This window comes from Microcaecilia unicolor, chromosome 3 (genome assembly GCF_901765095.1).
Source record: "Microcaecilia unicolor chromosome 3, aMicUni1.1, whole genome shotgun sequence".
NCBI lineage: Eukaryota > Metazoa > Chordata > Amphibia > Gymnophiona > Siphonopidae > Microcaecilia > Microcaecilia unicolor.
Genome location: NC_044033.1, coordinates 111,621,692 through 111,644,630, shown reverse-complemented (window position 1 = coordinate 111,644,630; position 22,939 = coordinate 111,621,692). Strand labels below are relative to the sequence as shown.

Genomic DNA, 22,939 nt, shown 5'->3' with positions numbered 1-22,939 from the left:
TTGTCTATTAGATTGTAAGCTCTTTGAGCAGGGACTGTCTTTCTTCTATGTTTGTACAGCGCTGCGTATGCCTTGTAGCGCTATAGAAATGCTAAATAGTAGTAGTAGTACAGCGCTGCGTAACCCTAGTAGCGCTTTAGAAATGTTAAGTAGTAGAGTGAACAGGGGTGAAGGCTGAGCGAAGGCGAGGGAAACAGAGATTCACCTAATTGGCTTCAACTTTTTTATAATAAATTACAAAAAATCAGGAAGATCAAATCCAACCAACCAAGTTAAACCTTAAACTCACTATAGTAAACTTGGGTTCAGAATAACGGTAAACGGTATGGTCTGAGCACATTTAAAACAATTTAAAACACTTTAGCATTTTTTTAAAGTGCATACATATATATATATATAAAAAGATAAATTATTCTGAACCCAAGTTTACTATAGTGAGTTCAACTTTTTTATGTCATCCCGGAGAGTAAGAGAGGACATTGGTTTGCCTGGAGCACCTCATCTCCTTCTTCAAGTCTTCATACTAAATTTAATCCAAAAATGTATTCTGCTGTCCCTCCCTGCTTGTCTGCGTTACTGTATGCAGAGAAAGCAGTTAAATAGCAACACTAAAGTTCATCACAAATTTGGCCACGGCACGCCTCCAACTAAACTAATATAATCGAGAACTCCGTCACGTGAGCAGGGAAAGCCCTCGTCACACTACTACTATAGCTTCGCGCTTTCTGCGGATGTTGCGTTTCCAACGTGCTGGTACCCTGTCCCTAACGTGTGGCGTGCGCTTCCGGTTCTTTCAGCGTTGCTCGCGGCGCGTCTCTCCCCCTCTCGTTGTTGTTTCGTGGTGGTGGCGTGTGTTTGGCTGTAATGGCAGCGGTAGCGGGGACGGGGAGCGCAGTGCGGAAGCGCCTGCTGAAGGAGGAGGACATGACCAAGGTGGAGTTTGAGACCAGCGAGGAGGTGGACGTGACTCCGACGTTCGACACTATGGGTCTGCGCGAAGACCTACTGCGCGGAATCTACGCCTATGGTGAGCTGGGGTGGGTAGGGGGCATGGGCGTAGTTTGGGAGGGGGCAGTGCCCCCCCCAAACGGCTTGCCACCTCCTGCATTTCCGATCACGATTCCGTCTACTCCCTCCCAACGGCGCTGCAGTCTTCAATCTATCTGGGCCCCTGGCAGCGTTAATCATGTAGCCACACTGCCTTTTCTCTGCAACGTACCTTTGTCCCACCTGTGCGGGAACAGGAAGTTGAAGAGAAGGCTTCCGGTGCAGACGGAAGGCAGCGTGTATACATCGCTAACGCTGCCGGGAGCACAAAGATTGAAGGATTGCTGCGCCAGCGGAGGGGATACGGGTCCTAGTCCTCAAAGTGTCTTTGGGCGATCCTGGACCTCGCAGGCGGGGCACAACCCAGACTGGGAGGGGTGGTGACCAGAGGGAAGGAGCAGGAGAGGTATAGAACTGGGAGGTATGGGATTGGGAGGGGTGGGGTACAGCAGAGAGAAAGGACAGGAGAGGGGTGGGACTGGAACGGGTGGGGCACAGCAGAGAGAAGGATCAGGAGAGGGATTGGGGTATTGGTGAGGGGTAGAGGGTAAGTCTCTGAAGGGGGTTGAGTTATGGTAGAAAGGGGTTAAAAAAGATGGTGAAAAATAAGTTAATGGGCATGGGGTAAAAGGTAACAGGCAGAAGAGTGGCCTTGGAGACAAGGGAAGGAAGGAGAGACTTGGATGGAGCTGGGATTATAGGGTGATGAGATGCAGTGGAGGGTAGATGAGAGCAAAGGAGGTGAGTATAGAGTATGAGATTGGGGGACTAATGAAGTGGGTGAAAGATGGGGGAGGTATTTAGGAGACTGGGAATAGGAGTGCTGGAGAGGGAGATGGTCCAAGCCAGTAGGTAGATGGATACTAAGGACTAAAGAGTGAGAGAAAAGAGAGTGTGTGTGTTTGTTTGTGGGTGGGTGGGTGGGTGGGGGGGGGGGGGGGGACGTAAAATAAAAGATCAGTGCCAGACAGATGCAGAAAAGGACAGGAAGACAAAAGAGAAGAGTGAAGAAATGGAAAGTCAACCTTGAAAAAAATTTAGGAGAAGACTGATACATGGAAAGTGGAAAACAGACTGGGACCATACCAACTAGATAAATAGAATGCTCAGACAACAAAGATAGAAAACAAAACATTATTTTTATTTAACGCATTTTAAGGACTAAGATGTGCCTGCTTTATGAAATGTACATTTTTTTCTATTGTATTTTGCAGAGTACTGGAGAAAATACATGTCTGTTTCTTTTTTACCAGTATTTGCACTGCTTACAGAGTCTGGCTTTCTTGAAGAGATCTATATTTCAGTTTTTGTGGGCATGTTTTTTGTGGTTCCCTATTTTGTACCACATGAGGGTCTGTCTGTGTTCTGCATATGTGACTGATGTGACAGATTCTGCTAGCATGTAGTGTTTGTGTAGGAATATGTAACAGTCCAGCTTGTTACAGTTTTCCAGTAGCAGGTATATTGGTGCTCTAGAGTCCAGTGTAACATTTATAGCACCGTCCTTTCATAGGTGGGGTAAGACTGTTGTGTGTTAAGTTTTCTGTATAGGTTTTGAGTGTCTTTTTGTGGGGTTTTGTCTTATTTCATAAAGTGTCTGGCCTATTGTTTTTGATATGCTGGCTTCATATTCAGCATTTTAGTCTGGTGCGTGTGTGTTTTTGTTGATTTTATTAATAGCTATAATGAATTCGTATGAGATGTATATATGCAAATGTGCCAAGCCACACCCTTTGCCCCCCCCCCCCCAAATGAAACAGTCAAATGGTAGAGGGACATGGGAAAGTCACAGGATATATGCGCTCAAAGGGGATCTGATACAGATGGCTTTTCCCGTTCGCAGTGTGGATTACGGTGGGTGGGAAGTCGCGCAGAGTTAAGATGTTGGATGTAGCATGGTCAGCGTTGCGGGCTATAGGGTGTCCTGATTTGCCAGCGCAGATACAGTGACCAAAGGAGTCTACTGAGCCCAGAAAAGATTCAGCATGGCAGGTGGTGGTGGAGTGCGGGAAGAAGGCCGACAAACAGGCTTCGTGAGGACCTGGTCTGTCATGTGCTGAGGGAGTACCATCAAATTGAGATAATAGAATAATGTGACAACACACAAGATTTGTGGTTTGAATATGGACAATAAGCATAACTGTTGACAAGGGGTTTATACTAGGGGTTAGAAGGGGGTAGAGAGGTATAAAGGGGGATGGTATTGGGTATGCTTGTGACTAGGGAGGTTACTGTTTGTGCAGGAGGGGGGAGAGTGGGATACGCTGATGGGAGGGCATGAAATTGCATAGTATAAATGTTGGGGAATTATGAATGTGAAAGGAATGTAAGATATTGGTTTGATGAGGTGGATATAGTTGCACACGGTCTGAGCCTCTGGGAGAGTGAGTTTGTTCCGCTGAATGTGGCTGATTGACTGCAACAGGGATCAACACGGGATGGGGGAGGGGATAGGGATACTCTGAAACATGGGAGACGGGGTCAGGGACAGAGGCGTGCCTAATGATGGGGACTTGGAATGTAAACAGGGGAAACGTAGTAGAATCTTTAAAGAGTTGGGTAGATTGAAGTGGGACGTGACGATGCTACAAGAAACACATTTAAGGCCGAGAGACACCCATGTGCTGCGGCGTAGGCCTTTTAGAGACGTAGTAGTGCATCAGGGTGGGGGAGCTAAGAGGGTAGGGGGAGTGTTGGTTCTAGTGCGACAAAATTGTCGCTTGGTGATAATGAAGGAGTTTTGGGACTCTAGTGGTCGATGTTTGGGCCTTAGGGGGTTGCTGCAGGGTAGAGAGATTACGCTAATTAACCAAATGGGGACCAAAAGCAATTTTTTCACACTCTGTCGGGGGAACTCCAGGGTTTTATTAAGGGCCTGGTGGTGGTAGGGGGAGATTTCAACATTGCCCTAGATGTGCGATTGGATCACTCCTTGGGGGGAAGGCATACTGGTAGCCCTGGTCGCAAGGTGCTGCTGCAATTTCTGAAGGAGCTTGAGGTGGTAGATTGTTGGAGACTGCTGCAGAGGAATTATATTTTTCCATATCATCATGCTGATCAATCCATAGACTGGTGGGTTGTGTCCATCTACCAGCAGGTGGAGATAGAGAGCAATCCTTTTGCCTCCCTATATGTGGTCATGTGCTGCCGGAAACTCCTCAGTATGTTCTCTATCTCAGCAGGTGGTGGTCACACACAGCAGCAGCTCTGGCTAGGTCTCCAAGCCTAATTCTTAGGTTTTGTTGAGTACCTGGGGTTGAGGGCTCTTCTTGAGCAAGTGCAAACCTGGTGGTGCCAGGTCCCTCCTTTTCTCCCCCATCCCGCTGGCTCCGTTAAAAAAAAAAAAAAATTTTTTTTTGAACGTCCTTTAAGGGCGTTTATTTCAACGTTTATATCAGCATTTATTGCAGCTGCTCACTGGGACACCAGTTCGTTACAGCTCGGAGCGAGAAGCAGGTAATTTTTACCTTTTGTAGCGGGCAGGGGGTTCCCCGATCGGTCTCCACGAGGCTAATGGCGTCGGAGGGCGAGGGCACGAAGAATCGCTCCCCGGACCGCGTGGGTGCGTCTAGCGGGGATGCGGGGGTTTCAAAGCCTGAATCGCCTTTTTTGGGCGTCAGTTTGGAGTCCGGTCAGCGTCCCAGTTCTTCCTCCGGTGCGGCGGTTTTTCCCGCCATAAGCGCCCATCCCCCGCTGCTCGCTCCCTCCATTTTGGCCGGCCACTCTGCTCGGACGGCTTCTTGGGCCGCCCTCGAGGTGGGAGACGTTAATGCTATGGTCATCCTTGATTCGGGCGACGGCAAGAAAGGAGCAGAAGTTAAGCGCCGTTCTTCCCGCGCGGCTCCTTCTTGGAGTTTCGCGCCAGACGCCATTTTGGATGCGCAGCATCTCCCCCGCTCTTGCGAGCGCCAGTTGAGGGTGCGTCTAGGACTGTGGCCCAGGCTGCAGAAGTACACAGTTTGGGGGGTTTCTCCCCTGAGTTCATTTTGCTGCTGCATCAGGCTTTTCTTATGCAAAACGCTGCCCCTGCTTCCCTGTCTGATAAAGGGGTTGAGTCCTCCGGAAGCAAACTCCCTCGGGTGGATTTCCAGGCCCTTGAGGACTCGGTCTCCTCTGATGTAGATGAGGGCAGCGTATCTGAGTTCACCCAACGGTCCTTTGGGGATTCCTTGGAGGAGACGGATTCCCGCTCTGATGTCTTGAGAGCCTCGGCTAAAGGTATGGTTCAGACAGTCTCTGCACGGCGCTGGCTTTGGCTGAAGCATTGGTCTGCTGACCACGCCTCTAAGTCTCGCCTGGCTAAGTTGCCTTTTAAAGGCAAGCTGCTGTTTGGGGTCGAGCTGGACAAGATTGTGACCGATCTCGGCACATCTAAGGGCAAGAGGTTACCGGAGGTCAGGGCTCGGGCCAGTGGTGCCCGCCCCGGTTCCTCCAAAGGACGGTTTCAGGAAGCCTGTCAGTATCGCCCGGGCAAGTCGGGCTCCTCTGCCCCCTCTTCCTTCAAAAGGAACTTCTCCCCCAAGCAGCATTCCTTTCGCAGAGACCGCCGTCCCGGAGGTGCGTCCTCCGGTCCTCCCCCACGGTCTCGTACCCAATGACGGGGCCCTGGTCCATGGCTCAGAGCAGATTGGAGGACGCCTATCCTCGTTTCTGGGCGAGTGGACCAGGGTAACTTCAGACGCTTGGGTGCTGGAAGTCATCAGAGACGGCTACAAGCTAGAGTTCTGCCGACCCTTAAGAGACGGGTTTGTGCACTCCCTGCAAGTCTCCGGTCAAAGCTGTGGCAGTGCAGCAGATTTTGGACAATTTGATCCGCCTGGGTGCAGTCGTTCCGGTGCCAGAAGATCGATGCCAGAAGATCAGCTTGGCAAGGGACGTTACTCCATTTACTTTGTGGTACCAGAGAAAGGAGGTTCTGTGCGGCCTATCCTCGACCTCAAAGGGGTCAATCGGGCCTTGAAAGTTCGACACTTCCGAATGGAGACTCTCCGCTCTGTTATAGCGGCAGTGAAGGCAGGGGAGTTCTTGGCATCCTTGGACATCAAGGAAGCTTACTTGCATATTCCCATCTGGCCTCCTCATCAACGCTTTCTGCGTTTTGCAGTCCTGGGCCGACACTTCCAGTTCAGAGCCCTCCTGTTCGGGTTGGCTACTGCTCCGCGGACCTTCTCCAAAGTAATGGTGGTCATCGCGGCCTTCCTACGCAAGGAAGGAGTACAAGTCCATCCTTATCTGGACGACTGGTTGATCCGAGCCCCCTCTTATGCAGAGTGCGGCAGAGCTTAAGACCGGGTGATTGCTCTTTTGAGCTCCCTGGGGTGGATCATCAACTGGGAGAAAAGCCAGCTGCGCCTGACTCAGTCCCTGGAGTATCTGGGAGTTCGTTTTGACACCCAAGTGGGCAGAGTGTTCCTGCCAGACAATCGGATTGTCAAGCTTCAGGCTCAGGTGGACCAGTTCCAAGTAGCCTCTCCTCTTCGGGCTTGGGACTATGTGCAGCTGTTGGGCTCTATGACGGCCACGATGGAAGTAGTGCCCTGGGCCAGGGCCCTTATGAGACCTCTACAGCACTCTCTGCTGCAGCGATGGACTCCAGTGTTGGAGGATTACGCTGTGCGCCTTCCCTTGGATCCAGCGGTACGCAAGGCGCTGAGCTGGTGGTTGAGGCCAGACAGGCTGTCCGCAGGAATGCCTCTTTTGACCCCGGAGTGGGTTGTCGTCAACGACGGACGCCACTTTGATGGGCTGGGGAGCCCACTGCTTGGGAAGGACAGCACAGGGGCTCTGGTCTCCTGCAGAGGCAAAGTGGTCTATCAACCTCCTGGAACTCAGAGCCATTCGGTTGGCGCTTTTGGAGTGTCTCCCGGTACTGGTGTTGAAGCCAGTACGGGTCCTGTCAGACAATGCCACGGCTGTGGCCTATGTCAATCGCCAGGGAGGTACCAAGAGCGCCCCTCTAGCCAAGGAGGCCATGAATCTATGCCAGTGGGCGGAAGCGAACCTGGAACAGCTGTCGGCGGCCCACATTGCGGGAGTCATGAATGTCAAGGCGCCATACCTTGGATCCCGGAGAGTGGCAGCTATCTGCTCAGGCGTTCTTGGACATCACGAAGTGCTGGAGCCAGCCGAGCCTAGATCTGATGGCGTCATTGGCCAATTGCTAAGTGCTGCGCTTTTTCAGCAGAGGACGGGACCCTTGATCTCTGGGAGTAGATGCTCTTCTCCAACAGTGGCCGACACAGGAGCTTCTCTATATGTTCCCGCCCTGGCCCATGTTGGGCAGGGTGCTAGACCGGGTGGCAAAGCATCCGGGCCGGATAATCCTGGTGGGTCCGGACTGGCCCAGACGTCCCTGGTATGCGGACTTGTTCAGGCTCTCAGTGGACGGCCCTCTGCGGCTGGCAGCGGAGCAGGGCCTGTTGCATCAGGGTCCCGTGGTGATGGAGGATCCCTCCCCCTTTGGTCTTACGGCCTGGCTATTGAGCGGCAGCGTCTGAGGAAGAAGGGCTTCTCAGACAAGGTCATCGCCACTATGCTGAGAGCGAGGAAGCGCTCTACTTCTACTGCTTACGCCAGGGTTTGGCGTACCTTTGCATCGTGGTGTGAAGCAGGCTCTCTTTCTCCCTTCACTGCTCCAATTTCTTCAGTGTTGGCGTTCCTGCAAGAAGGTCTGGAGAAAGGCCTGTCGCTCAGTTCCCTTAAAGTCCAGGTAGCGGCTCTGGCTTGCTTCAGGGGTTGCCTGAAGGGTGCTTCCCTGGCCTCGCAGCCAGATGTGGTGCATTTTCTCAAGGGAGTTAATCACCTGCGCCCTCCTCTGCACTCAGTGGTACCTGCGTGGAATCTCAATCTGGTGCTAAGAGCCTTGCAGAAGCCGCCTTTTGAACCCTTGTCGAGGGCATCTCTGAAAGACCTGACGTTGAAAGCAGTCTTTTTGGTGGCTATCACTTCAGCCAGAAGAGTTTCCGAGCTCCAGGCCCTATCATGTCGAGAGCCTTTTCTGCAGTTCACTGAGGCAGGAGTGTCTATTCGCACAGTGCCTTCCTTCCTGCCCAAGATTGTTTCTCGCTTCCATGTGAATCAGCAGCTCTGTCTCCCATCCTTTCGTTGGGAGGACTACCCAGAGGAGTACTCTGCTCTCAAATATCTAGATGTGAGACGAGTCATCATCAGATACTTGGAAGTGACCAATGATTTCCGGAAGTCGGATCATCTGTTTGTGCTGTTCGCAGGTCCTCGTAAGGGTCTGCAGGCTGCCAAGCCTACAGTAGCACGATGGGTCAAGGAAGCCATTGCAGCGGCTTATGTGGCCGCAGGGAAGGTGCCGCCTATCCAGCTGAAGGCTCACTCCACTAGAGCACAGGCGGCCTCGATGGCAGAGGCCAGGTCCATTTCCTTGGAAGAGATTTGTAGGGCGGCAACTTGGGCATCGGCTCATACCTTCTCCAGACATTACCGCTTGACTGTGGCTGCTCGGGTGGAGGCCCGGTTTGGAGCTTCAGTGTTGCGGTCAGGGATTTCTATGTCCCGCCCTGGGTGAGTACTGCTTCGGTACATCCCACCAGTCTATGGATTGATCAGCATGATAATATGGAAGGTAAAATTATGTATCATACCTGATAATTTTCTTTCCATTAATCATAGCTGATCAATCCATAGCCCCTCCCAGATATCTACTGTTTATATTCTGGTTGCATTTAAGGTTCAAGTTTAGTCTTCAGTTTCTGTTCAGGAGGACTTCGTGTTCAAGTTTTTTCAATTGGATTCTTCAGGAGTTGAGACGATTTTGTGTTACAGTGAGCTGCTGCATTCCTCTCCCCTCCGTTTTTCGGGGCTGGATTGAGACCTAAATTCTGCCGGCACTCCCTCCCGCTTCGTACGGCTGTAGGGCAGCTTTGTACCCCTCCCGCTTCGGCGGTGTTAGGGTCAGTCAGCTCCTCCCGCGGTTGCAGGATAAGCCAGATCCCCCCGCATCGGCGGGTGTGGTGTCCCTCCCCCGCTCTGCGGGGATGAGCTGGACGGATTCCCCTCCCCCACTTGTGTGGGGATGAGCTGGGTTGATTGCCCAGCTCACCACTGCCGAAACGGGGGAGGGGAAAGTGTCCCTTTGTGGGTGTAATTCTCTAAGTGCTGAGTCCTGCGGATGGAGCTTTGATATCGACATACTGGGGAATTTCCGGCAGCACATGACCACATATAGGGAGGCAAAAGATTGCTCTCTATCTCCACCTGCTGGTAGATGGACACAAACCACCAGTCTATGGATTGATCAGCTATGATTAATGGAAAGAAAATTATCAGGTATGATACATAATTTTTGCCTTTACTCTCATGCAGCACAAACATACACACATTTAGATAGCCTGTGGGTGCATCAAAATAGTTGGCATATGATGGAAGCAGCTGAGATAGAGGCAATCCAGGTTTCAGATCATGCTCCTACTTGGATTAAATTTAAGGGACTGGGGAATAGGAAACGGAGTGGTGTTTGGAAATTGAATGATACATTACTGGGAGATGAAAAAGTTCAGGAGGAGATTACGGAGACCATATAAGAATTTTATCACTTTAATGACAATGGTGAGGTTCCAGATGAGATACTGTGTTAAAGCTGTGGTGAGAGGAGTATTGATTAAATGGGGAGCACAAAAAAAAAAGAGAACGCAGACAGCAGTCGTTGGAGCTGTGCACCCGCCTAGTCCATTTAGAAAAAGCCCATAAACGTAGCCCCACATTAAAACTTTGGGAGGAGCTTAAAAAAGTAAGGGGAGCGTTAGAGCAGTTGCAAATGGCAGAAATTGACTACATGAGAACTAAGCTTAACCAGCAGAATTTTGAATTTGCCAACAAATCAAGCGAACTACTGGCTCGTTTGTTACAAGTCAGACGTACCAAATGTCTTATTCAAAAACTGAGGGATGGAAGAGGAGATTGGCATTACACAGATACCAAAATAGCTAGGAGCTTTGTGACATGTTATCAGGAATTGTACAAGACCCCAGAGGGCGCTTCAGAGATTGGGATAGCCCAATACTTAGATCAGATGCAGGTTAAATGTCTGAGTGAATCGGAGAAGGCCCAATTGGGGGAACCTATTCGACTGGGGGAAGTGCAAGGGGTCATTAAGAGTCTCTCGAATGGGAAAGCTCCCGGACTGGATGGATATACAGCAAGATTCTATAAATGTTTTGTAGGCGAGCTAGGGCCTCAACACGGGTGGGCAATGGAGTGTTAGAGGGTAATGGACTGCCGAGATCTATGTCCGAGGCGGGGGTCACTGTGAGGCATATTTTCAAAGCACTTGGCCTTCCAGAGTTCCGTAGAAACCTATGGAACTTTGGAAGGCTAAGTGCTTTGAAAATATGCCTCTGTGCTTCCTAAACCGGGTAAAGACTCCACAATTTGTGGCTCGTGTAGACCCATCTCATTGTTAAATGTAGACGTGAAGATATTGGCTTAAATTAGCTGTCACTGGTGTCAGCTAAACGCGCTGTGAGTGGCTGAGAGAGACCTGGAGGGGCAGAATCGAAAGGGACATCCAAATAAGTGGAGGATTCGCCAAGTGGTTAGTGCACTTGTCTTGTAATCCAGAGGTGGCTGGTTCAAATCCCACTGCTACTACTGAAAAAGCTATGAGCAAAAATCTAAAATAAAAAAAAATAGTTTTGATTTGGACGTCCTCGCACGTCCCAATCCCCGATTCCGGCGGTGGTCATTTCGGGCATGCAAGAAAAACACGTCTGAGAAGAACGCCCATCACAATCTGGCAAAAAAAAATGTCCAAGTGCTCGTCAAGGACGTCCTTTTTTTTTTTGAGTGAAGGACGTCCATGTTAGGCACTTTAGAAGGACGTCCCTGACGAGAACATTGACTTTTTTTTTCCCCTTCCGATTCCCTCACTGTAGCTCCAACGAGAGGTGCAGACCTTCCGTTAGGTTTTCCATGGTGTATGGGGTCGGAAACGGTAGTGCATTGCATCGCATACACATCCTATATAATAATTCTCACCACCAACGTTCTAATGTGGGACTGCCTGTGTCCATGGCTTCTGGAGTTGCTGAGCAAGGCTCCGTAGCCAGGATGATGTCACTGACAGCTGATTCCAAGGCAAGGGGAGGAGTAGTTTCCCTACTCCTTCCCCTGCCTGGGAATCAGCTGTCAGTGCGCCGCTCCCTGCCACTAACAGAATTCAAAAATGTGTGGGATAAACACAAAGGAATCCTGTATGGAAGGCATGGAACCAAATGAGCTTAGAGGTGATTTGATGGCAACACAAGTAATTGACGAGCAAAGCTAATGCTGGGCAGACTTTACAGTCTGTGCACTGATCGTGGCTGGACAGATTCAGCTTCAGTAGTTGGAGAACAAGGCCAGTGTCGGTCAGACTTCTACAGATCTATGCCCTAATCTTAGATAAACAGGCCAGTGCCTACAGACTTCTATGATCTGTACCCCGATCGTGGCTGGAGAGATTTGGATGGACTGGAGTGGACTTTGATGACAGCTTCAGTAGTTGAAGAATGAGGCTAGTGCCATGCAGACTTCTACAGTCTGTGCCCTGAAAATGGCAAGGACAAATAAAGATCAAGTATGCATATGTATCGCATCGTATCTTATCTTGTTGGGCAGACTGAATGGACCATACAGGTCTTTATCTGCTGTCATCTACTATGCTGCTATGTTCTATCCATAAGGATTTCACGTTGCTATCTGTTTCATGTAGAATGTCTGTTTTGTTTGACTCAATTCCCTGTTTAACTTATAGCACAATCCCCCCTCCAGTTTGATCCGCTTATCATTGCGTTATAATTTCTACCCTAATAAGTGTCCCATTGATTTTCCTCTTTTCACCAGGTCTCTGAGATTCCTATTATTTCTACCTCTTATACTTTAACTCTCCCATCTTATTTTTTGGTCTTCTAGCATTTGTATGGAGACAGTTTAAATTGTGTGTTTTCTTTGCATCTACAAGCTGCTTAGAAATTGATGGGGATAATTTGCATCTAATACTCTGTTCTCCCCCTAAACATTCCTGTCGTTCTTTCTCCATTGTTGAAACATCTGTATTGGGATTCCATAAATATCCTGTTTAATAGTGTCCTTCAAGGATACTGTACACCAAACTTTGTGCGCTCTTGAGTAAATGTCTGCTTCAACACCCCCCCCCCCCCCATTTTAGTTTAAAAGCTGCTCTGTCTCCTTTTTAAATGTTACCGCTATTAGGGGGGGAGGGAATTGCACGTGTTGAACATACAATGGCAAAACATCAGTCAATTTATTGAATACCCTTATCTAACGGATCTATATTAACATTTCTGTGGAAGTAAGGGAGGTTACTAGATGGGGCTGGGTGGTGAAAATTGTAAGTTTGATGATGGGTCTTTTATATGGCTATTATTGTGTATACCTTGATACTTTAATCATTGTACACTTACGTTGCTAAATGTGTTGGGGTGGGGGGGGGGGGTTGTGGGTTTTTTTTTTTTTTTTTTTGGACGTCATCAATAAAAATGTTGAAACTAAATGTTAGAGCCAGCAGCCTGATCCCATCCCGGTTAAGGTGGAGTCCATCCTTTTGGAACAGTCTCCGCCTTTCCCAGAATTTTGCCTAGTTCCTTACAAATCTAAATCCCTCATCCCTGCACCATTATTATCTTAACCACGCAATGAGACTTCAGAGCTCTGCCTGCCACTTGGGTCCTGCGCTTGTTACAGGGAGCATTTCTAAAAATGCTACCCTGGAGGATCTGGATTTCAGCTTTCTACCTAATAGCCTAAATTTGGCTTCCAGAATCTCCCTCCCACATTTTTCCTATGTCATTGGTACCCACATATACCGAGACAGCTGGCGCCTCCCCAGCACTATCTAAAATCCTATATAGATAACTCATGAGGTCTGCCACCTTCGCACCAGGCAGGAAAGTGACCAGCTAATCCTCATGTCCACCAACCACCCAGCTGTCTACATGCCTAATGATCGAATCACCAACTGCAACAGCTGTCCTAACCCTTCCCTCCTGGGCAGAAGCCTCTAGAGACACATCCTTGGGGTGAGAAGATATTGCATCCCCTAGCGGACAGGGCTGTAGGATTATTTCCTACTTCACCAGGGTGGTGATCTCCTTTTAGAAGACATCTCTCCTCCAAGGCAGCAGGGGCTGGCAATTTTCGAACCAGAAAAATGTTTCTTTTTTTGTTTCAAAAATTGCTATTTTCTAGTTGTTTTTTGCTCAGTGCATCTTCTAGTTACCATTAAAAAAAAAAAAAAAGAAGAAAAAGCCCTAGATAAAAACACACAAAAATAAGCCATTGGAATATCTGGGGTCCAGCATTCTTAGTAGACTGGCCATACAAACATCCCAGCAGAGCAGTGGGGGCATCCTACGGGGCACTGCAGCGGACTACGTAAAAGGTCTCTGGTACAGATCCTACCTGAACACCCTTATTTTGTATTGTAGGCCCTCCAGGAACTCCAAAAAACCTACTGTACCTAACTGGACAGCACTACAATAGCCCTCAAGTTTGCAAATGTCTTCTATATATAGGTACAGTGGGTAGTTTTGTGTTTTTTGGAGGGCTCACAAAATCCACCATAAATGTATTAAAGTGGGATATGGACTTGGTCCCTTTCTCTACAGTTCACTGCATTGACCACTAGCCTACTTCTGGGACCAGGTTGCTGCTCTAATATCAATGGCAACAACTTCTGCCTCTGTCATAGAGCCTAGTGTGTCGCATCTTAGGGGGGTGGAAGGGGTCAGTGACCACTGGAGGATTAAAGAGGCAGTCATGACTTGTTCCCTCCAGTGGTCAGCTGGAGAGTTAGGGCAGTGTTTCTCAAGTACAGTCCTGGAGTACCTCTTGCCAGTCAGGTTTTCAGGATTTCTATAATGAATATGCATGAACTTAATGTACTGGTTCCATTATATGTAAATCTCTTTCATGCATATTCATTGTGGCTATCTTGAAAACCTGACTGGCAAGGGGTACTCCTGGACCGGACTTGGGAAACACTGAGTTAGGGTGCATTTTTGTGACTGTCATGATTGAAACAGGTCTAGATAAAAACATCCCAGTTTTTGTCCTAGACATTCTTATTGTATACCGTTATCACTGAATAGTCCAAATTCTGGGCCTGCCCGAAACACACCCGCTTGTGATTTAGACGAACTGAAGAGAAAAACATCTCAAATATGAGTTTCAAAAATCGCAACTTGGACATTTTATGCAGGGACCAACCCCCCCAAACAACCCATCTGTGCTGCTTTTGAGACATCTTGATGTTTTCAAAATGTGCACCATATTCTCCTAAAGCTCTTAAATCATCACAGCAAAACCTCGTTGTGGTACATTCTTTCACATATATTCGCTTGGATTCAATTTGTGACTCAAATTTTAGTGTTGTAGCCCCCCCCCCCCCCCCCCCACACACACACACACACACACTTTGGAACCATCTTCCTAATCAGTCTCAAGACACCTTTTTATAGATGCTTTTGGTGCTTTATAGTAAATTGCTGTGCTTAGTGCCCTGGGTAGCTGAATAGGGCTGGACCTGAAACTTATGGCAACTGCCCGTTTATGCTTTATATAATATTGTATTTTATTTCTGGCTATTTTAAAACATCAAACATATAAATGACAAGTGACCGACTCACCTGCAAATGCGCAGTAGAGACTTCTCTCTCTGTCCCGCCCTCGCGTCAAGACGTGATGACGTCAGAGAGGGAAACTGCTGCTGGAGCCTGGAGACGAAGCGACATCGCCGACGCACCAACCTCCACCCCCCATCCCCGACGTCGTTGCCGCTCCCGCCCCCCTCCGTATCGGGCCCCCTGCACTGATATGACAGCGCCTCTCACCTCTGTGTGGAAGCGCTGCAGGCAGGAGAGCTTTCACACGGAGGTGAGAGGTGCTCTCATGTCAGTGCAGGGGGCCCGGCGAGGAGGGAGCGGCGGCAAGGAGGGTAGCTGGACATGGGGGGAGGGCAGGGGGTAGAGAGGAGGGTTGCTGGACATGGGGAGAGAGTAAGGCAGAGAGGAGGGTTGCACATGGGGGGAGGCCAAGGGAAAGAGGAGGGTTGCTGGATATGAGGGGAGGGCAGGGGAGAGAGGAGGGTCGGTGGACGGGGTAAGGCCAGGGGAGACAGGAGGGCTGCTGGACATGGGGGGGAGGGCAAGGGAGAGAGCAGGGTTGCTGGACATGGATCGATGGAGGGGAGGGCAGGGGAGAGAGGAGGGTTGCTAGATATGGGGGGAGGGCAGGGGAGAGAGGAGGGTTGCTGGAAATGGGGGGAGGGCAGGGGAGAGAGGAGGGTTGCTGGACGGGGGGGGGAGGCCAAGGGAAAGAGGAGGGTTGCTGGATATGGGGGGAGGGCAGGGGAGAGAGCAGGGTTGCTGGACATGGGGAGAGGGCAGGGGAGAGAGGAGGGTTGCTGGACATGGGAGGGCATTGGAGAGAGGAGGGTTGGTGGACGGGGGGGGGCAAGGGAAAGTGGAGGGTTGCTGGATATGGGGGGAGGGCAGGGGAAGGAGGAGGGTCGGTGGACGGGGTAAGGCCAGGGGATACAGGAGAGCTGCTGGACATGGGGGGAGGGCAGGGGAGAGAGCAGGTTTGCTGGACATGGATCGGGGGAGGGCAGGGGAGAGAGGAGGTTTGCTGGACATGGATGGATGGAGGTGAGAATTATTACATTTTGCAAAACACAAATCTTGCCCGTTTTAACGGGCTTAATGGCTAGTTGTATATAAACCATTGCCTCTCCTGTGACAGACAATTTCTATCTTTGTTCCAGGGGCAGGCAGGCATCAAGGTATCTGTGGAGGCTTCTTTCTTGTAGTGTTTCTCCTGAACTTGCACAGCCCCATCAGGGCTTGGGAGGGTAGGATCTGTGTCTGCCACATCTCCCCTGGGCCTGTTCTTTTGTGGGTGGGAGGATCCTGATGGGGCCCTTGAATCCTGTTTGGCTCCAGAATCTCAACCTACTGGTTAAGCAGGCTTTAGCTACGAAACCTGGGACCTCTTTGTGGGAGGAGGGCTCTCAGTCCTCAGAGGAGCCTATTGGGGGATGAACAAACTTCTACTGGGATTACAGGTGGGGACGGATCCCATGTTTGGGGATGTGAGGACCTTTCAGACCACTGTTTACCCCAGGGTTCTGATTCTGAGGTTTAATCCCTTCTTGTGAGGAGGAAGAGGAACGTTGCCCTGTTTCAGCTGTTTGAGTGGGAAGTGCTTTCCCACCTGATAGATTCAGTATTGGTGGCCCTTGGCCTCTCCAAGACCTGGTGGCTGACCCATCATAGGTTGACAGTTTGGCGGTGCCTCCAAAGCATTTCCCACTTTATATCACTCTTTCTTGCATGATGCTGATGGATCACTAGGATGGGGCTCTCAGGGGTCCGGGGTTTTGGACTGCTTGTGTCTCTTTGCCCGAGGATGTGGACAGGTATTTGGAGATACCTCAGTGTGGATGTTTTGGTCATGTCGGTGACCAAAAAGACTATGGTGCTGGTATAAGGAGGCTTTGCTTTTAGGGACCTCATGAATGGAAGGTGGAGCAGCAATTTAAGCTTAGCTTCTCCACTGGTGCTGGTAGTAATGCATGCCAATATTTGTGGCAGTTATGTGATGAAGGGTTGCAGCAGCTGCCAGAATTGTTGGAGGTCTCCTGCCCTGGAGTCAGTTGCGGCCTTCTTGGATGATGTCCTGTATGACCTGGTGTGCCTCTCCTCTCCTTCTGTGGCCTCGTTGTCATAGACTGGAGGTAGTTTTGGGTTTGTCATTGGCAGGGGCAGTTGCACTTTGGAGAGCACTTCGTTAAGGATATGGGAGAGGCTTATTCTCTCTGGATGTCTAAGCTGTGGCAGAAAGGATCCCAGCAACCCCCAATGGCTTAAGGACGTTCAAGTGGTGGGGATCGTTTTTGTTTGGACAGACATCTGGCGCATTCGTCTTTGGGTCCTAGTAGGGCCTTTGTCAGGGTTTCTTTTGAGATTCCAAAGAATAAGGGGACTTGAGGTCCTCCAGTGAGGCTGGAGGCCTAGTTCTACCTAATGAAGGTGCACCAGGCCCCTCAATAGCTCGTATAGGGGGCAAGTTGTCCATCTTTTGTCAAGACTGAGCCTGTGTCACTTCAGATCAGTGGGTCCTGGAGGTGATGAGCTAGCCATTCTGTGCTTGATGCTTCATGGTGTTGCCCTGAGGCGGTACTCCCACTTATTTTGTGGTTCAAAAGAAAGGGGGATCTTTTGGGCCTATTCTAGATTTCAAGGAAGGAAATACCTGCCTCAGGATTCATCACTTTTGGAGACACTGTTCAGTGATCATCTCAGTTCGGCCCAGCAAGTTTCTGACCACCTTCAATCAAGGAGGTCACAAGTGCTGTTTCTGCTTTTGTGTGTTAGGGCACCATCCACAGTTTTGGACTTTGCCCTTTGGATTGGTGATGGCCTCATACACATTTCTCCAAGGTGATGGTAGTGGCTTACCTGCATTGCCAGGACTTTCGGGTTCATCCTTATCTGTCTGGATGATTGGCTGATTTGGGTCATTTTGCTCTTGGAGTGCATAGAGGGGGTGGTGAATTGAGTGAAAAGTCACCCGTCTCCCACCCATACCCTGGAATATCTGGGCATTGGGGGGGGGGGGTTTCTTCCAGAGGGAAACATATGCATCACTTTCAGGTAGCACTTTTTTGTTTTGGTGGGCTCCCGTCTGTAAAGACTTTGACTGCCAGCTTCTGCTTTCTGCCAGAATGAGGCACAGTCTGGACTGGTGGAACTATCCCAGACACCTTCTTTTGGACGGTCCCATTAGACACACCAGATTGGATGATGGTTGCCAATGTGAGTCTCAGCTAGGGAGCTCGCTGCTTGGGCTGAGTGGTGCAGGGGTGTTGGTCTCCACTGGAGTTCTCTTGGTCCATCAGCTTTCTGAAGATCTGGGTGATCAGGTTGATCCTATTGGAATTCCTTACCCTGATTCAGGGGGATGGTGGATAATGCCACGGTAGTGGCCTGTCTCAACAAACAGGGTAGCATCAGGAGCCAGGTGGCAGATCTGAAGGTGACAGCCCTTTGTCGCTGGGTAGAGGCAAATCCAGTGGTATTGTTGGCATTTCACATTGCTGGCAAAGACAGTATTCAAGCAGACATCCTCAGTTGCTCCTTGCTAGATCCCGTGGAGTGGGAGCTAAGGCAGGTGACCTTTTCAGCTCTTTCTGGATCAATGGGGGCAGCTGTCTTTGACCTCATGGGCTCGAGCAGCAGTGTCAAAGTGGAGTGTTTCTTCAGTTGCTGGAAGAAAATAGCCTTGCAGGAGATAAATGCTCTGGTTCAGCAATGTCCCAGGGAGAAACCCTTATTGTCTTCCCGCCTCATCATCTGATTGGCTGGATGCTCCTTTTTAGTACTGTTGGTGGTGTCGAATTGGCCTCACAGACTGTGATACATTGATCTGGTTCGTCTGTGGGTGGATGATCTGCTTCCCCTTTCCAGGTGTCATGGCCTGCTCAGGCAGAGTCTGGTAGAGATGGAAGATCCAGATTTTTTCTGTCTTAGTTTGGCCCTTGAAAGGCAGCACTTAGCAAAAGAGGAGTTTTTGCTTGCTGTGATCTTCATCTTACTTAAGGTCCACAAGTCTCCCACTTTTCATGTCATGTCTTTGTTTGGAAGGTCTTTTTATTTATTTATTTTTTAATGACATTTATATCCTGCATTAGCCCGAGTAGATCTCTGGTTCAATGTGTCATATAATAATTAGAAAAGTATGAACATGTTCCAAATATATTAACAGAAAGTAAAATACATCATATAATGTTACACCAGTAAAACTTGAGTTAGGAACAGATGTGATTTAATCTAAATAATTGAAATATGGAGGAAAAAGGTAAAGGGCTAGAATTAACTGGGATAGACAGTAATGCGAGGTGGGATGAGGTAAAAATTAATGCCATGAGTTTAAGGAAATAAGCACTCTTCTCAAATAAAGACTAGACTGAAGAAGTGAGTTTTCAGTAGACTTCGGAATAACAAATCAGCATTGGCGCATTTGAAGGTTTTAGGTAAAACGTTCCAAATTTTAGTGCCTTGATATTAAAAGTTAGCAGTATGGATTGTTTTGTAGGTTACTTTCTTACAATTCGGGAAATGTAGGGTAAGATATTCTCTAGATAATTTAGAGGCATTACGTGAGGGTAATTCAGTGAGATGGTTCATGTATATTGGGGCCGAACCATACAAAAGTTTGTGAATGAAGGTACATAGCTTGAATGATATTCTATCTTTTATTGGCAGCCAATGCAAATTGTACAGAAGAGGGGTTGCTTTGGTGAAGCATGATAGTCTAAATAACAGATGTGCGACAGTGTTTTGAGCAGTTTGTAGTTTTTTGATGAGATCCCCTTTAAGTCCTGCGTAAATAGAGTTCCAGTAATCAAATTTTGTTAGGAGTAGGAATTGATCTAGGGTACGGAAGACTGATTTTGTGAAGAATGGTCTTAGTCTCCTCAGTTTCCATAATGAATTGAAGACACTTGAGACCACTTTGGAAATTTGGTTATCTAGAGTGAGGAATTGGTCAATTGTGACTCCTAAAATTTTCATAGTTGAGTCAAGGGGATATGTGATCTTCTCAGTGGTAATTGATTTAAGATTTATAGCGTGATGAGCATTAGTAACTATTAAGAATTTAGTTTTATCGGTGTTCAGTTTTAATTTGAAATTGGATGCACAAGATTACATTACCAATAATGGAATTGAAGCCACTGGTCTGTAGTTATAGACTACAGTTAGGCTGGTTTGGGCATTCTTCGGTATGGGAGTCAAAATATTGTTGCCATTTTGAGGCAGGAATAGGCCCTGAGATAGCATTAAAGTTATATCTGAGTGCAAATACCTTATGAGTAAATTAGGGGCAGGTTTGAGAAGATAACTAGAGCAGTTATCGAGTAGGAATTGTGATTTTAGTGTATTTGTGAAGAGTGCATTTGACTTGATCAGTTGTAAGTGGGTGAAAGGCCAACCAGATTCTGTCTGTTTGGGAGTATAGTGGTGAAGGATCATTTATTTATTTATTTTATTTGTAGCATTTGATGTTAGGGAGTCATTAGTTCTTGTCTGATTTGAGAGTTGGTGTGTCCAGTTCTCAGTTTGCCCCTTGGAAGGCACAGATTCCCAGGATTATCAGGTTTCTGCAGTAGGTGTTCAACCAAAGAAAGGCACTGAACGCTCTGAAGGTCCAGCTGGTATCTCTTTTCTGTTTTCTGGTAAACTCCTGGGCCACCTCCTCACTGCTCACAGGGACATGGCTCAGTTTTTGAAGGGGGTTGCTCATTTGCACCCTCTAGTTCACCCATCTTTTCCTTCTTGTGACTTGACTTTAGTGCTGAATGTTTTGACAGGTTCCCCCTTAGAACTTCTGAAATCAGCCTCCATTAAGGACCTCACTCTGAAGACAGTTTTCCTGATAGCAATTGCTTTGGCCAGGAGGGTTCTGGAGCTTGTCAGGACCCTTATCTCTCCTCGGAGGGGTTTGATGTCCACTCACACTGTTCTTTCCTTTCTTCCCAAGGTGATCTGTCCATTTGATGTGAACCAGGAGGCATGTTTGCCTTCCTTTGTGGATGGGGTATGTAGGACTCTGTGGCTAGGAGGCTTACAAGTATCTGAAGAGTTCTATTCAGATATTTTACAAGAGACACAAATGAGTTTCATCTTTCGGACCATCTTTTTGTTCCCTTCCATGGACTCTTAGCGCTTGCTAAGCTTTAGTAAGAGATCCCCTTAATTTCATCATCTCATTTCTTTTTCTTTTTTTTTTCCCCTCAGGGTTTGAGAAGCCATCTGCTATCCAGCAGAGAGCTATTAAGCAGATCATCAAAGGAAGAGATGTGATTGCACAGTAAGTATTATTTTCAACTATAATAAAGGGTGGGAGCCACAGATCTCACTTTGAGGAACTTATGACAATACATTCTTTCTCCTGTGTTCTATGGTCTGTTAAATTTTAAGATAGAATTATGTGGAGACGTTACCGTTCTTCTACAAAAAATCTTTTTTTTTTTTTTAATTTACAGTGACTATACCTATTAAAAAAAAAAAAGAAGAGGAATGGTATGCAACTCTCTCTTCCATCAAACATAAAATATATCCTTTCTAAGTTTAGAATAGAAATAAAAACTGCCTATCCTGCCAACAGCAGAGAAGGGCTAAGCATGGAAAGACTTCTTGCTGTTCGACGCCAGCTGGGAGCTAGAACCACAGGTTCAAGGCCATAGAAGACCAGTTTTTTCACTTGAAAATGCTGACAATTATGAAATTTATAACATAGTAACATAGTAGATGACGGCAGAAAAAGACCTGCATGGTCCATCCAGTCTGCCCAACAAGATAAACTCATATGTGTATACCTTACCTTGATTTGTACCTGCCTTTTTCAGGGCACAGACCGTACAAGTCTGCCCAGCAGTATTTCCCGCCTCAGTCCCGCCTCCCATCTCCGGATGACCGAGGGGTAAAAGGGGCGATCAAGAAAGACAAAGATGTAGCGGAGAGACTGAATGAATTCTTTGCTTCGGTCTTTACCGAGGAAGATTTGGGTGGGATACCGGTGTCGGAAATGGTATTTCAAGCGGACGAGTCGGAGAAACTTACTGACTTCACGGTAAACCTGGAGGACGTAATGGGGCAGTTCGGCAAACTGAAGAGTAGCAAATCTCCTGGACCGGATGGTATTCATCCTAGAGTACTGATAGAACTGAAAAACGAGCTTGCGGAGCTACTGCTAGTGATATGCAACTTATCCTTAAAATCGAGCGAGGTACCGGAAGATTGGAGGGTGGCCAATGTAACGCCCATTTTTTAAAAAGGCTCCAGGGGAGATCCGGGAAATTATAGACCGGTGAGTCTGACGTCGGTGCCGGGGAAAATGGTAGAGGCTATTATCAAAAACAAAATTACAGAGCACATCCGAGGACATGGATTACTGAGACCAAGTCAGCATGGCTTTTGTGTGGGGAAATCTTGCCTGACCAATTTACTTCAATTCTTTGAAGGAGTGAACAAACATGTGGACAAAGGGGAATCGGTTGATATTGTGTATCTGGATTTTCAAAAGGCGTTTGACAAGGTACCTCATGAAAGGCTACAGAGGAAATTGGAGGGTCATGGGATAGGAGGAAATGTCCTATTGTGGATTAAAAACTGGTTGAAGGATAGGAAACAGAGAGTGGGGTTAAATGGGCAGTATTCACAATGGAGAAGGGTAGTTAGTGGGGTTCCTCAGGGGTCTGTGCTAGGACCGCTGCTTTTTAATATATTTATAAATGATTTAGAGATGGGAGTAACTAGCGAGGTAATTAAATTTGCTGATGACACAAAGTTATTCAAAGTCGTTAAATCGCGACAGGATTGTGAAAAATTACAAGAGGACCTTACGAGACTGGGAGACTGGGCGGCTAAATGGCAGATGACGTTTAATGTGAGCAAGTGCAAGGTGATGCATGTGGGAAAAAAGAACCCGAATTATAGCTACATCATGCAAGGTTCCACGTTAGGAGTTACGGACCAAGAAAGGGATCTGGGTGTCGTCGTCGATAACACACTGAAACCTTCTGCTCAGTGTGCTGCTGCGGCTAAGAAAGCGAATAGAATGTTGGGTATTATCAGGAAAGGTATGGAAAACAGGTGTGAGGATGTTATAATGCCGTTGTATCGCTCCATGGTGCGACCGCACCTTGAGTATTGTGTTCAATTCTGGTCACCGCATCTCAAGAAAGATATAGTAGAATTGGAAAAGGTGCAGCGAAGGGCGACTAAAATGATAGCGGGGATGGGACAACTTCCCTATGAAGAAAGACTAAGGAGGCTAGGGCTATACAGCTTGGAGAAGAGAC

General features: G+C 48.1%; 1 protein-coding gene across 1 annotated transcript in view; it reads left to right on the top strand.

Moving 5' to 3' along the window:
* The first annotated feature begins 757 nt into the window (after positions 1 to 757).
* Positions 758 to 22,939, top strand: part of EIF4A3 (eukaryotic translation initiation factor 4A3) — a 75,685-nt gene continuing 53,503 nt past the window's right edge. Inside the window, exons 1-2 of the mRNA XM_030196283.1 lie at positions 758 to 1,027; positions 20,874 to 20,946. Of these exons, the coding sequence (XP_030052143.1) occupies positions 865 to 1,027; positions 20,874 to 20,946 (236 nt within the window). The 5' untranslated portion in view covers positions 758 to 864. The remainder of the gene's footprint in view (positions 1,028 to 20,873; positions 20,947 to 22,939) is intronic.